Source organism: Anoplophora glabripennis, unplaced genomic scaffold, assembly GCF_000390285.2.
Source record: "Anoplophora glabripennis isolate ALB-LARVAE unplaced genomic scaffold, Agla_2.0 scaffold84, whole genome shotgun sequence".
NCBI classification, from domain to species: Eukaryota; Metazoa; Arthropoda; class Insecta; order Coleoptera; family Cerambycidae; genus Anoplophora; species Anoplophora glabripennis.
This window is the reverse complement of record NW_019416213.1, coordinates 850,967-867,237: the sequence shown is the minus strand read 5'-3', so window position 1 is coordinate 867,237 and position 16,271 is coordinate 850,967. Positions and strand designations below refer to the sequence as shown.

Here is a 16,271-nt window from a genome sequence, read left to right as displayed (position 1 = left end):
AAAATAATGCCAGTATTATAAAAAAAAGTAATACACAAGTTATTGTTAATAAATAACTTTAATATAGCAACAGCGACTGGATAATTATAAAAAGTTTTTTAATTTTAAATATTTTAATTCAGTTTTAACTATACATACCTGTAAATGACTGAATACTTCTTTTTAATTTGAAATTGTCTCGATGAAAAGGTTTTTTTAGTTCTTAAATCAATATGGGTGAAGTAACTGATACAGTATTAAATTATTACTCAAGTTAAACCAGTGTTTAATGTCAGAATCATAAGTTTCTAACAAAATTTCTGAAACGTTTTGAATATTCGCTATTACACAGATGTATGCAAAAATATCCACTTGACACTAAATAACTCGTACCGTACTTTACACTAATAGTCCAGTAACTACGTGAATTTACCAGGAAAAATTTGTGGAAGTTTTGATATTTGGTGATTATACAGGGTGGGCCTCGGTCGCTAGTGACCAAACGGCAAATGTTACAGAAACCTGTTTAGGTGGGTATGTGTAGGTTGATTACGGCTACATTTTAAAAATATTTTGAGATATACAAGGTGTCCAGGAAAAGCGTACCATATCAAAGTTATGTTTTTTTAAATGGAACACCCTATATTTTACTGCATTTTTGAAAGCACCGTAAAAAAATAGGTGAACTTNATTCATTAAAAGAACGTCTTTTATTTGTAAATTTTGTCGATTATTTAAATAATTTCGTTCTTAACTTCGTTACTGAAAACACATCATTGTAATCGTTTTTTGTTCATTCAGCGTACAGTCAGGTGTTTAGTTTGAAAAAATGATATTTCCAACTCAGTTTGCTTCTGTCTTCTTAAAAACTACTTTAAGTACTGGAAGTATTTAGCTGAAATCAGATGGGCCTCTATGTGCAGTTTTATAATATTAAGTGGTACCTATCTATTTCTTGGCTTATATGTTTTTGAGACTTAATATAAACATGTGATTTATTTGTGCTTACCTCTGTTTTGCCCTTTGAAACGCAGCTGGCAACGTTGGTGGGTTCCAAATTTAGTGCGTCTCTCTGAAACAAAAAGAAAAGGGATTCAATATATTGGCCAAAGGAATTTAAAAAAAAAGTCATAATTAGTGTTAATTTTATACAAAAAAAATGATCTCTTTGACCTTGGATCAAAATGACTTGGACATCATGGAAAAATTTTTTGATCCAAGATTGCGACGTAAAATTTGCGCTGGCATATAAAATAACGTACTCTAATTGATATTAAGTTGACCTTAGTTTGACTTTGCAACTTGTAGTGGAGGTCAAATCAAAAGTCATTCAAAATCCTATAAATTGCTTGAAAACATTTTTCTCCACAATTCAATTTTGTCGAGTTATTCAAAGAAAAATGAGATTGATCTCCAAATTATCTGGGACAGGAAAAAAATTGACTGTTCAATTTAATATCTTCTAGTTGACCTTGAAACATAAGGGCAAGGTCACAAATAAGATCAATGTCAAATCCAAGGGCACCAGCAAATTGGTTTCTTATTCTACACCCATTCTCCTATTTCGTAACTTGATTTGACCTTCAAAGAACCTTCAAGCTTGACCTCTAGGTTATGGTCAAGGTCATCATCGTCGTAAGTGCTTTCCTGGAAAATATCGCAAAAATCTTATTCAGAACATTATTTGACACTAAAATAACCTTTAAGGGTCACTTTGTCCCGTAACATAAAGACATATCTGGATGTAAAATTTTCCGCTTTATTCATTTCCGGCGCCAGATATATCTGTCATATCTAAAAATCCAAGTTAACCTTCAAATGACCTCTACAGTTGACTTTTGTGTCAAGGTCACCATCGAATGTACCCTTTTTTGACAGGAGTCTGTCTTGAAAAGGGTGTGTTAGAGTTTTTTTTGATACAGTCTGTTTATTGTAGTAGCTTATTATGAACATGTTTTTAGAATTGTTTAATTCCTTCGATAAAATTTTGATGAAACGTAAAAAATATTATAAAACCCAAAATAATAAACGATTTGAAATCAAGTTTGAGGCACTAGTTGAAAAAGTCACTATTTATCGTTACTAGGTAACTGTTTCTATTACGACTAGCACATTTATAAAAAACTTGAATACTAAATATGGCTCGAAACAAATATCGCAGGAACTCAAACAGGAGAAGTTGAAAATAATTATCATATTATTAATTCACTTTGTAGGGAGGCGGGTCGTAACGGCGTCGTAAATACGTCCAAATCGGCGGAGTAAAGCGACCTGTTTGCATACGAAAAATGAGCCGGCAGACCCGAAAAACATTCCTTAAGAGCTCATTGTCTGAACGAGCTTGTTTCTTGCGAGGTTAATAAAGCGTCCGCCCAAACGCTAACTACTAAACTTCCCGTCGGTAATTGTAAAACTTTGCACAAATTTGTGTGTTGGAAAAGGCTATTACGCCGATGTTTCGCACTTTTGGGGTGAAAGTTTGCGCCGGGCACTAAATAATGCAAGGATATGCGTGATGTATATCGCCCGTAATGGAAAAGAATTCCTCTGCCGCTGTGGAGAATCAGACGCGGGAACAAATTACACTGCGACTGTCTGACAGTTCCTCTCGCTGTGCAATTTTTTAGGAGAGGCGCTTAGCCCCGCGAAAAATCACACTATTTATTAAGAAAGTGTTTTATTGGTAATCAGTCGGGGTCGGAGGGTGCTTCCCTGTTTGCATACGTCATTCGCCGAGATTTGTCTCTAGGTTTCCCCAGTTTTTTAACCGATTTGCTATAGCAAGGGGATGGATCCGTGTGAAAAAATGAACAAGCGCAATCGAGCGATTCGTCAAAATGTTTTAAAAATAATAATTTAAGTAAGTTTATAGCCATTAAAATTAAAAACCCACGTTCATCACGAAGTAAATGAAGTAAAACAATATAATAAACGCCAACCTTTTTCATTGTACAGGGTCCCTCAAACTCGATGGGCCTACTGTGAGGATATTTACCGCGCATTTTTATACAGGGTGATCGAGAATGATTGACCGTGCCGCCTCATACTGATTTTTGATGTGCGGCATACCAGTTTTTGATACCAATACTAGAATCATGAGCGCAGGTTGAGGGATTTTAATGGTAAACAAATAATTACGTTCAAACGTCAAATAAATTAGGTTACTGTCAAAATGGAAATTCATAATAAAAATATCAATTATTTAACAAAAATCAAAGTTATTTCACAAATTAAGCAATACTGATGGACCAATAAATGTTATTATTGTTATTATTATTAAAGAGGATGACAGAATCAAATGTAGGTTTAGCCTAACTTTTCCAAAATTCTTATTTCATTTACAATTAGAAAAACTTTTAAATCAAAGTTTGATGTAGCTAATTTTGAATAACGACTGTAAGTGCTTCAGCGATTTTATTTTTAAAACGTTATGAGTTAATTTTAAAACAGAAGCACTATTGTGGCTACATTCTTGGCATCTAAGACGATTCAGCTATACAGCGATACGCTGCAAGCTGCTGTTTTTCATCAAAGCAAACTGCTGTATGCTTATAAGACGACTATTTTGCAGCTACTGCTTTCACACTTCTGAATATCCAGCGCAAGCGATCCAGCCCAAAAATTTATGCTGAACATTTTAGTTAGCTGTCGAAATTCAGGAAAAGTGTCTTAAAAAAATTTGCTTCAAGCAAATGCAAGCAGTTGGAAGTGCTTGATTATGTTAGATGGTAGGATTGTCTGTATGACCGAGAGCAATAAACAACAGTTACATGCAATATATAATAACAGAGTAATTGGAATTTTTTCACATTTTATTGAATATTTTACCTTAAAATTACATAAAATCCATAAAAATATCTATATTTTTACAATAAATGTTCAATATGATGTCCATTGTTGTTCAAGCAGGTATTAATTCTTCTTTTCATATTATTAAATACATTCTGTAAAACATTTTGTGTAATACTCCTAATTTCGTTTGTAATTGCCTCTTGAAGTTCTTCAATCGTGTGTAACCGTTGAGCAAATACTGAATTTTTTAAAAAACCAAATAAATAATAGTCTAGGGGTGTAAGGTCAGGAGAACGTGGTGGCCATCTATCTCGACTAATTATTCGATCATCATAATACTCTCTAATCAACTCTAAAGTTTCGTTAGAGGTGTGAGCTGTTGCGCCATCTTGCTGAAAGTATCCATGATGGATTTCATCGTCGTGAAGTTCCTCAAAAAATGGTAACAATATTTGCTGCCGATATACCTGCCCAGTTACATTTTCACGGAAAAAATATGGTCCGATTATTCTTCTACGTGACATAGCTACCCAAACACCAAGTTTAATAGGGTGCAGAGTTGTTTCACGCAAAATATTAGGGTTTTCTGTGTTCCAAGAGCGATAATTTTGGGAGTTTACGTACCCACTTAAATGAAACCACGCTTCATCAGAAAAAAATGTTAGATCTAGAATATCGTCGTCATTCAGATTTTCGTTAAACCAATTACAGTATTGCACACGTTTTCCAAAATCTAACGGAAGTAGTTCCTGCACAACACTAACTTTATAAGGATGAAAATGCAACTTCTTTACTGCTTTATGGCATGATCCATATGATATTCCTATAAACAATTTAGGAATAATGATACAAATTTTAGAATAAATATTTGTTATTAAGTACCTGTTTGAGCAGATAACCGACGTAGTGATTTGGTTGGACTAGCTCGTAAGCGGTTTTCAACATCTTCCAAGACTTCCTCTGTAAGAATAGACTTTCTGCCTGGAGATTTTCCTCTACAAACACTTCCAGTGTTATGGAAGCGTTCCACTAATCTCTTCACGTGTCTCGAAAAAATTTCATAATCAATTTCATCATTTGGAAATTGTTCTTGAAATTGTAAATGACACGAATTCATCGAATATTTCCAACCATTACCATTGTTTTGTCCACTACGAAAATAGGCCTCCAGAAGAAATTTATCATGTTCTAATGAAAATGCCATGTTAACCTAAATTAAAAAACCGATTAGGTTAGAGAACAACATACGCAATAAATTAATTACTCACGTATAATATCCACCTACTCTAACTGTAGTATTGAAAAATACTGTTTTATAATGTCGCAAAATATATCAGGTAACAACAAAATCTACAAAATAATATTCAAGCCAAAAAATCCGTGCGCCAATGAACAGAACGTCAAATTGTGAAATCGCCACAGCACACCATGAAATCGCACGGAAAAAAAGTAATTTTAGCAAACGGAAATCAGTTTTGATAGCAATTGAGACAGGGTACGTTCAGAATCCGGTCAATCATTCTCGATATCTCTGTATAATATAATGTGCGAGATCTATAAAGGCCTCCTTAACCGAAGTATAGGTATATAAAAATTTTTTACTACTAACATTGATATACATATTGCCATATTTTATTTGATTAGGTTTTGATATTAGTAATTTCTTACTTTTTTTTTCAAATATTTCGAAATATCAAGTTGTCTGGGAGTTCAGTTGTGAAAACTGACAAAAACCTAAAAGTTCTAAGTAAAACGTGTGAATAAAATTGGAAAATGGGTTAAAATTTTAGTGATAGTGATTTAGAGATGGAAGTGTGTACCCCGTCTGAACCTAAAGGTGCAGCAATTACTACAAGAGATTGTACACTCAATTAAAAATATGGCGTGAAAAAAGAAAGCTGTTAAAATAACAGATAATATTTTATTGGCATATTTCAAAGAAAAAGCTGACTGCAAAAAATATCAACATTGGGCAATATATTCCATGTTAAAAGCCACTCTTACCATAAAGAAAAACATTGGCATTTCAAAGTTTTTTACACTCACAGCATTTTTAAAACAGAAAGATAATGGTTATAAACCCAAAAAATCATGTGCATTTGCAGAAGAAGAAATCGACAAATTTATATTTGAAGCTCCCTAGCGTCTTCCTTGCCGTGTCCAGACCGCACTCAGACGCAAACTTATTTGTGCCGGTCTGTACTAATGCCTATTTCTTCATAAAATGGGACCGTACATTTACAAAAAAAATAATAAGAACTTATTTATTCGCACCGCGAACTAAAGCAATACTTTTTATTGATAATTAAACAGTACTTAATCATTTTTTGAAGCTTCGGCGGGATTTGAGTAGCATCGACCCGTCAAGCAAGACGCACGCGAGTGCTATTAAAATAACGACTAAAAATAATAAACCTTATTTCGCGGAATCGAATGCGCTGCATTTATATAGCATGTCTGCACGGACGGGTCCTAATTTGGTTCTATTTTCTCTATTACTGCGGGGTGGGCTAACCATCAATCAACCGTTAAATATGGGGAGCGCGTACTCGTTTACTCCCAGGATAGTTTAATTCGAGATTAGCAACGGCTCTGGTATTTATTTTTACTTATCGAGCCACCCGGAGTCCCCAGATCCCACTTCTGATCGGCTAAGTAATTAGATTTTATCCGCGGATTCTTTAAAAAGTTGTTTCCTAAAGGTAGATGAGAAGGTGGTAATGTGGAACCCAGGCGTTAACTGGTAAATAATAAAATAAACATATATAATATTAAATAGTTAAAAATTGCAAATGTAATATACATAGAAACATGTTCCATTGAAATTAAATTAATTTAGAATTATTTTTGAAACGTAAGAATGACGGCTATACTCCTAAAATGTCAAACGCTTCTACAAGAGAACAAGTCAACGATTTTCTCGTTCAGGCACCCGATAACACATACTTGCTAATGAAGGTAGTGACGGTCTTATGCATTGCAGAAACATGCCGTTCTGATGAGTTATGCAAACTTACTTTGGACGTCAATTTCAAAAATTTCGATTACATTATTGCAGTTACAATTCCAGATTCTAAAAATGGTACGTCACGTACGTTTACAATTACTTCTCGTCTAAGTTCTGTTTCTCCCCTAGAAATTCTCAAGAAATATATCGAGATTAGATTGGAAATTAAAACTGAAATTTAACGCTTTTTTATGCGCTATGAAGCAGGTAGATGTTACAACCAACCAGTCGGCAAGAATACCCTTTCTATGATTCCTAATAAGATTGCACAGTTTTTGAAACTAGAACATCCTGAAACATATACAGGCCATTCATTCCGAAGAACATCGGCAACGTTACTGGCTAATACAGGAGTTGATGTACTAGCAATCAAGAGATATGGTGGGTGGAAACTGGAAATCAGCCACAATTGCAGAAAGTTATGTCGCTGACAGTTTAAGTAACAAAAATGAAATAGCCAACAGGATTCTTTACAATGACACTTCAACTTCAGTTTCTAGTAGTATGTCGCATCATGCTGTTTTAATGGATCAGTCAGATAATATTGAGCCTTCCGTGACTGAAATGGAACGGTCAAATCATTTTTGAGAAAATGTGACAATTAGTAAACGCAATTAATAAATGTAATAACTGTACAATTACTATAAATATTCATTCATAATAATTAATACAATTTAATGTTAATCAAATATCTCTATTTATTTGTTCATAAAATATGCATTTATAACTTGAAATCGCTTTTTTCCATAGGGAGGTAAGTTACCTCACTTACCTCCCGTTGTCCATAGCAACTCCCACGTCTACGGTAAAATGCACTTACCTCCTTAAAAACAATAATATTAATAGTCTATTTACTAAAGTGGGAGCAGATAATTTTTTTTTAATTTGTTTCCTAAAATTATGTGAATTACTGTCAAAGGGGTAATCGGTTTGAGGGACCGGGATGATTTCCTATTAGGACGATTTGCACTGGAACATTTTTAAATGAAAATCCATTCATATTTGTCGCGAATTCGACCGTAAAATACGGGGAATTAATGAGCATTAGTGTGGCCTAAAGCAGCTAAAATCACATGTTATTGTTACATGCGTTCCAAATGGAAATTTGACTGCCCCCGGGGGTTTTTCATTGTTTATTCGATAATTAACAGAACAAATCGGGCGATTTCAGCCAAATCGCTAATGTAAGAGAATTTAAACACTTTAAACGGGATACGTCTGACCTTGAATCTGAAAAAATTACAGGATTAGCAGATATCAACGCTTTTTTTATGTAAATAAATTTGGATTAGATCAATACAGATTTGTTAGCATTTCAAGAAAAAATAACTGGGAAAAAGGATATTTGCAATTTCTTTTTTTTTTATATAATATTTGACACTATGTTTCTACCAATGGATTTTTTAATGGAATAACTACGATTATTTTTACATACAGGATAGAATGTCCACGGTTACAGTGAATAAAAAGATTTTTTTTATTACAAGAAAATGAGGTAGCAGTGGAAAAAGTTAATTCATGTACAGGGTGTCCAGAAAATGCCAAATATGAAAATGCCATAAGAGTAAATTACCTTTTCTTTACTCTTTAAAAAAAGTGATATTTAGCAAAAGGCATATAAAAAAGTTATTTCAGTTTTTAAATAGAACAATTCGTACACAAAACTGGTTTAATATTTTATAATAAATTTGAAAGAAAGTGTGTAATAAAACATTACTTTGCACCAACATCCACATAAAGTAGCGAGAAATTAATTCATTATAATGTCGTCTAACCTCTTCTTGAACACTTGTCTAGCACTACACGCCATACACTATGCCACGAGATGACCTAACGGGGACGATGGGAAGAAACAAAGACAACGCACGACAACCATAGAATGGGGTGGGGTCACTCAATAATGAGGATATTTACTTCGATTTAGCTCCAAGTGCACTAAATACCATACGTGAAATGTTAATTATTTCAATAGTAAACTGATTTTTAAATACAAGCAAAGCTTTTTAATACGTGTTTTTCCGTAAAATGTAAAATAAATAGTTTCCTTTTATTCACTCTAATCGCGGACACACTGTATATTTTTTAACATAATTAAGTGTTTATAGTTTTTCAATTCTTTATTACCGTTTCATTATTTATATACATACATACAGTATGTGCAAGTATTTTTATTCTGCTGTGTTTTTTATTCATTGAAAACTATTTTTTGAAACATAATTCATAGTTTTGTTTGTATTTTCGTTTTCTTTTTTAATTGCAATTTTATTGTTATGTATTATGCACATATTTTTGTATTGAAATGTATCCATCCTGTAAATAATAATAAATAAAGGTGTAAAGATACTGTATGTGACAATGATTGGAATCTAAACCATTTTTGTGAGCAGAATTGTGTGAATATCATTTTGTTCGTATTACGGCGAAGTACAATAAGAAAAATGGCACCTGTAACCCTTCCAGGGAATATCGCCGGCTCACAAAAAAGGAAACGTAGGGACATAAAGACCGGCTGAACGAAATGAGAGGGTCTTTATTTATTACTTGTTCACTCCGCGCTATATCCTCTAAATTTTCTGCTTGTTTTGTTTAACAAAGTCCATATAGGCGCAATTGAACCGTCACTCGCAGGCGGCCCAGCAGGTCGGGCCGCCGCCGTCGGTCCCCCTTTCCTCTCCCCTTTCCACCCCCCCTCTCCACCACGTTCTGTGTATGCTGCGCTTTAATCTGAGCCGTTCGTTCGGTTCAAATGACTCCACTATAAATCTCACTTTTATATCAGAGGCGGCCGTTGTCGTCGCCACCTATGATCGTTCCACCGTTAGCCTGGTTTTAATTAATGGCCGGCAAAAATAAAAACCGCCGAATACGCGACCCTCTCCTCTCCTCCGCCTCCTTTTGTGGAAGGACTTTAGGGTCCGTTTTAACGTCTGAAATGCTCGCCGGGCGTTTATTTTTTAATTTTCCGCGTTCTGCTTTTTACGTATTTTGTGGAATTTCTTGCACTCTCACATCTGTATCAAAATTTTTGTTAATTCTGTTGCATTATAATTAAATTCGTATACAGGGTTTTTCAGAAAGACCTCCCGTAAATACAGGGGGTGATAGTGTAACAAAAAATAAGAATTTTTTGTCTTATGAACTATAATATCTATCTCTTGTTTTCAAGATACAGAGCGACAAAATAAAATTTTTTAAATAGAATTTTTACGAAAATTTCCAAACGGTGCGAAATATTTTTATGAAATTTGGCATTCCGGGTTCTTAATGATGCCATAGAGGGCGATAGTTATGCTACATACCTATTACATTTTAAGTTCTAATTTTTTTAAGGTTAGGTTTTTTACTATTTGGGCTCCAATTTCTCATATACCACTTTATTTTCTAAAAATAATTTATTTGTTGTAAAATGTTCGGTGAGGCCGAAAATAATAAAAATTTTAAAAAATCCATTGTCGTTCTACATTTTATGACGAAAACGTCGACTGACTCACGCCTAACTACGCCACTGGCGGCAGATAAAAATTGACTTTATACCAAAAATGCAGCTCTTTAACAACGTACAATAACTGTCAAATTTTAAGAACCTAACATTGACTTCCAAATTTATTTCAAATCTTAATATTTTTTTTAAATTTCAACACCCTATATCTCGGAATCTAAGCGTTTCCGGCTACACGTTTGTAGGAACCTTTTTTTCTTTAAATACAATAAGAAATTATGTCTTGAAGTTACAGACCTTACTTAGGAAACACCCTGTATATTAATTTATATATACCGGATGTCCCAGACCACCCGTCCACCCCCTCTAAAATTCAAAGTACATAGTTGTGTGGAGAATGATTCAGATGAAAGTTACTGGTCTCCAAGGGGCACATATTGTCGTGACCTTGAAGGTTTTCAAGGTCAACTTAGTTTTTTTAAATGGAAACCCTTATTTTCAACCCCGGATTCGAAAAGAGCGGAAAATTCTACGTTCAGCTGATGTATCATGTGTGGGGTCTATTTGACCCCCCCAAGGTTATGTGAAGGTCAATTTTTTTTACTGAATCTTTCCACCCAAATGACTCCGCAGAGTTAAAAAGCGAAAAATGTGTCAGATAAACGTTGCAAAATTTTGAAGTGACATGTTTCTATAACCTTGACTTTGTCGTTGGAAACAATTTTCAAGGTCATTTTAAGGTCAACTTCGATTTTTTACGTAGGAACACTCATTCTTAATTCGGAAAGAGCGGAAAATTGTAGGTACGTAAACTACAAATAAATCTGGGAAAATACCTTGGTCCCTAGACAGATACATGATACGTGTCCTTGAGGGGTCAAATGGACCCCACACATCATCTGAATTTTTCGTTCTTTCCGAATCCGGGGTTGAAGATAAGGATTTCCATTTAAAAAACTAAGTCTAACTAGAAAATGACCTTCAAGGTCACAAACAAGGGCACAATATGTGCCCCTTGGAGACCAGTAACCTTCATCTGAGTCATTTTTCATACAACCATGTATGCACTTTGGATTTTAGAAGGGGTGGACGGGTGGTCTGGGACACCCCTTATATGACCAGGTATTAAAAAATAGGTAATCTTCATTGTATAAAAATTTAAATCACGAGGTGTTAATTTACAAATTCCATTCGAATGCGTAGTGAAAATACGACTATTTATCCTAAACAACCAATGGCAAATTTTCCATTAGTCTTGAAAAATACAGAATCTCCAAACATTTATCGCTTCGCTGTCTCGCAAGAAGTTTCGATCGAAGGTGTCGTGAAAACAAAGCGATTTTCGATTCTAAATCATTGTCGACCGGCTTACGGAGAGAGGAGCTTCTTTTTTTGGGAACGGCGCGCCGTACGTTGTCAGTTAGTTATAGAAAGAGCGTGAACAGTGGAACGTGGAGGCTCGTGGGACTGTCTCGTTGGCGGGGCCTCCTGAGGCCGGCAAGAGACGAGTAATGGCCGCCATTTGTTCCGGAAAGGGAATTAACTACTTTAATTAGTTTGAGACACGTTGAATTTACGTACGTCGGCTGTCATTCGTTGTGCAATTGCCGATTGCTCGCTGCTAGAATGGCTCCAATAACAATCTACCCTGTTTTAACCTTTGAGAATTTATTTCTTCGAGGTGCCGTTTGGCGAAAAACTAATCTCTCCGTTGCGCCGCAGCGGGACTGATTAAACGGAACGACATTGTTGCCGGGAAACGGTAGGTGCTTAAAATTTTTGCCAAATTCCATTCCTTTGTTGACGGATTCCATGAAAAAGTGTCTAGTTAAAAACTACAGCAGTTACTGTTTAACGAATCAATGTTTTTTTTAATTTCTTTTGAGTTGATTATATTTTTTTTACTATCTCGCGATCGATTTTTCTATTTTGTTACTGGCAAATTCAAATAGACTAGGCGGTATCTGTTTTGGTTTGGGTGAATCGTATATCCACGGAGATTTTTGGCTTTTTGCCATTCAAATATCACTAGAAATGAAAATTTTTCTATGCGCATAAAAAAACGTAGGCTTAACTTTTGGCGCTACAATATGTTAAAAAATTCGAAAAATGTCATATTTTTCTTCCTATTTAATTATGTGTCTTTTCAAGAGTTGATTTTAGGCGAAATTGGAAGAGGAAAAAAATGTTTGTAATAAAATTTTTTACAAAATATGACTAGTTACAAATCGAATGAAATTCGACCAATGTTTAAACAAGCGCCTGAGCTCTCCTAATTGACGGATTAGAATTTTTCAAAAAGCGTTTGAAAGCTTGAAAGCCCTTCTATATGTGATTAAATTTTCAAGCATCTAAGGGCCTTGGTTTTTGCTCTGTAAAATTTTGAAAATTTGTATTTTTTTTTGCAAAATTATTATGCAAAACTTATCGAACCGATTTTGATGGAATTTGGTGTGATGAATCTACATAACATGAAGTTCTCTTGAATCAAATATGAAGACAATTTAAAGAAATCAAAAAAAATTCCCTAAAAAGTAATGTATTTTAACCCCAGTTTTGGCGATTTTTTCGATTTTTACAATAATAATCATGATTCATTCGATTTGTAACTAGTCATATTTCGTAAAGAATTTAATTACAAACATTTTTTCCTCTTCCATTTTCGCCTAAAATCAACTCTTCAAAAGATACATAATTATATAGGAAGAATAATATGACATTTTCTCTTTAAGCCCACGTTTTTTTTTATGCGCATAGAAAAATTTTCATTTCCAGTGATATTTGAAAACTAAAATAAAAAGCCGAAAATCTCCGTGGATACGATTCACCCAGATATGGACTTTTCGAAACAGATACCGTCTGGACTAAAAGTTATTGTGTTATAAATTATAAAGAGCTTCAGGACCACTTTAAGGTAATGTTACTTGTGTCGTGCATCTGCCTTTTTTTAGTCGACCGTTCCAATCGTGCAATATTGGTTGCTTGATTTCAAATACTTTTTCCACGTAGGCAAACATTTTATGATGTATTTATAACCTTCGCGTCATTTTAATTCGAAGTATCACACGCGCGACACGGATATAAACATCGAATTGGTTCGCGGGAGGTATTGTTTTCCTTAGACGTATTGGTAAACAAATATCAGCCCTCCTGATTTTAGTTTCCATTTCGCCTTATTGGACAGTCAGTTTGTTTTTGAAATCAGTTTCCAAGTCGAACGTAACGGGAATCCTAAATCAGATTGGCGTTTGAATTCCCTTGGTCTAATCATTGAGGAGCGAACGTGCTTCGCAAATTTTAGCCGTTCCTCAGAACGGCCTTTATGGAGAATTTTTGGCCGATAGTCTGCCGGTCTTTGTCTCTGGCACATTAGAGATAATTGCAATTGATTATTAACAAAATAAATCTTAAACTGAAAGCGGAATTTGTAATATACAGGGTGTTCTACAACGTCTATGACAAAATTATCTCAAAGATGCAAGTTAAATTCTGTTATTTTCTTGTATAAGGTCTTGAATAATAAGATTATATGTGAAGATATTACGAATGATTGATTTTCATTCTCTTAGAGCTTATACCCGATATTTACTTACATATTTTCGCAGTCGAACATCATCGTACTAATTAATATAAAGGGTCACCGGTTCACCAAATGATTATTGGGTTTTCTGAAATTGATAGATATCCTCTGTTATACAGAGGAGTAGCATAAATGATACCAGTGAATCTACATTTCAAAAGAACACGATTTGCAAAAAATCGCCTTAGTAAAATGTTCACCCCAGTAGAGATATGGGCCATCANTGTTTAAACATTGGTCGAATTTTTGTACTTATAAACAATTAGAATAACTTTGTGAATATTCAATCAAATCAAATTTTTTAAGGCAGGTTTTAAAAGTTATTGGAAAGACGCTTCTTAAAAAAAAAACAAATGATTGGTCAATTAGTTACTTATTTATAACCGATCAAAGTTAATCGTCATTTACACTAAATGTAGTGGGACATCCGGGCTAATTTTTCGAAAAATACCTTTGGTATTCCGAGTACTTACCAGGTCTAAGTTTACAATACTTTTCTTCATTGGTAACCTACCTTAAAACGAGTTTAAAGTTATTTATGCAAACGAGAAATTCAAGAAAATCGTACGGGTGGTGGTGGTAGGATAATCAGAGAGCGCGGCCGCTTCGTCCTGCTCGAAATTGAATCGGCGAGTTCAAAACCGCGACGCGCTTAAAAATTTATAATATCTCAACTTCTAGAAGTCCGATTTTGATGATTTTTTTTAAATTGATGTCTTTTTTTTAAATCTGGATTGCAAAATTATTATGCAAAATCTATCGAACCGATTTTTATGAAATTTGGTATGATGATTCTACATAATATGAAGTTTTCTTGAGCAAAATATGAAGGTCCTATACCCAATTTAAAGACCTCAAAAAAATTCCCTAAAAAGTAATGTTTTTTAACCCCATTTTTGGCGATTTTTTCGATTTTTACAATAATAAACATGAGTCATTCGATTTGTAGCTAGTCATATTTTGTAAAGAATTTAATTACAACTATTTTTTTCTTCTTCCATTTTCGCCTAAACGATACATAATTATATAGGAAGAAAAATGACATTTTTAGATTTTTTTAACATATTGTGCTGCCAAAAATTTTCATTTCTAGTGATATTTGAAAGCCAAAAAGCCAAAAATGTCCGTGGATACGATTCACCCAAATATGGACTTTTTGAAACAGACCGTCTGGACTAAAAGTATTGTGTTATAAATTATAAAGAGTTTCAGGACCACTTTAAGGTAATGTTACTTGTGACGTGCATCTGCCCTTTTTAGTCGACTGTTGCGGTCGTCCAATGTTGGTTGCCTAAATTCAAATACTTTTTCCGCGTAGGCAAACATTTTATGATGTATTTATAACCTTCGCGTCATTTTTAATCGAAATTTCATCCCCGCGACACGGATATAAACATCGATTTGTTTCGCGGGAGATATTGTTTTCCTTAGACGTATTGGTAAACAAATATCAGCCCTCCTGATTTTAGTTTCCATTTCGCCTTATTGGACAGTCAGTTTGTTTTTGAAATCAGTTTCCAAGTCGAACGTAACGGGAATCCTAAATCAGATTGGCGTTTGAATTCCCTTGGTCTAATCATTGAGGAGCGAACGTGCTTCGCAAATTTTAGCCGTTCCTCAGAACGGCCTTTATGGAGAATTTTTGGCCGATAGTCTGCCGGTCTTTGTCTCTGGCACATTAGAGATAATTGCAATTGATTATTAACAAAATAAATTTTAAACTGAAAGCGGAATTTGTAATATACAGGGTGTTCTACAACGTCTATGACAAAATTATCTCAAAGATGTAAGTTAAATTCTGTTATTTTCTTGTATAAGGTCTTGAATAACAAGGTTATATGTGAAGATATATTACGAATAATTGATTTTCATATTCTTAGAGCTTATACCCGATGTTTACTTATATCTTTTCGCAGTCAAACATCATCGTACTAATTTATATAAAGGGTCACCGGTTCACCAAATGATTATAGGGTTTTCTGAAATTGATAGATATCCTCTGTTATGACGAGCGTTCAAATAAAAACGTGGTCGAAGTTGGCTCTGACACATTGGACGTAGGGAGTAGCTTATAGCGACCAACTTAACCTTATTTCTCAACGAGCTGTATAGCAGCTGTCAGTTTCAATAACGTTAATGACTATATAACTTTATTTTAAAGAATAATCGAGATAACAATAACAAACAATTAAAGGAGCTGCGGAAAGTGTCCCCCTCCTTGTTATAACAATAAATTAAAGCAGCTGCTGAAAGTGTCCCCCTCCTTGTTCCAAGCACTTTTCACACCTGTTCCTCAAAGAATTAAAGACATTTTCTAAGATGCTCGGGGTATTGTTAATTTCACGAATCTTGTCTATAAGTCGAGCCTGCAGATGGTTTAAATCAGGAATAGGCAGTTCAAAAATAGTGTTTTTAAGGTAAGGCCACAAAAAGAAATCACACGGCGTAATATCACATGACCTCGGTGGAAATTC

At 34.4% G+C, this 16,271-nt stretch overlaps 1 protein-coding gene across 1 annotated transcript in view; it reads right to left on the bottom strand.

Annotated features, from left to right (window-relative positions):
- The window catches only part of LOC108904475 (semaphorin-2A), a 469,290-nt gene that overhangs the window by 27,035 nt on the left and 425,984 nt on the right, over positions 1-16,271 (bottom strand). The window contains exon 4 of the mRNA XM_023456153.1: positions 989-1,051. Coding sequence (XP_023311921.1) covers positions 989-1,051 — 63 coding nt within the window. The remainder of the gene's footprint in view (positions 1-988; positions 1,052-16,271) is intronic.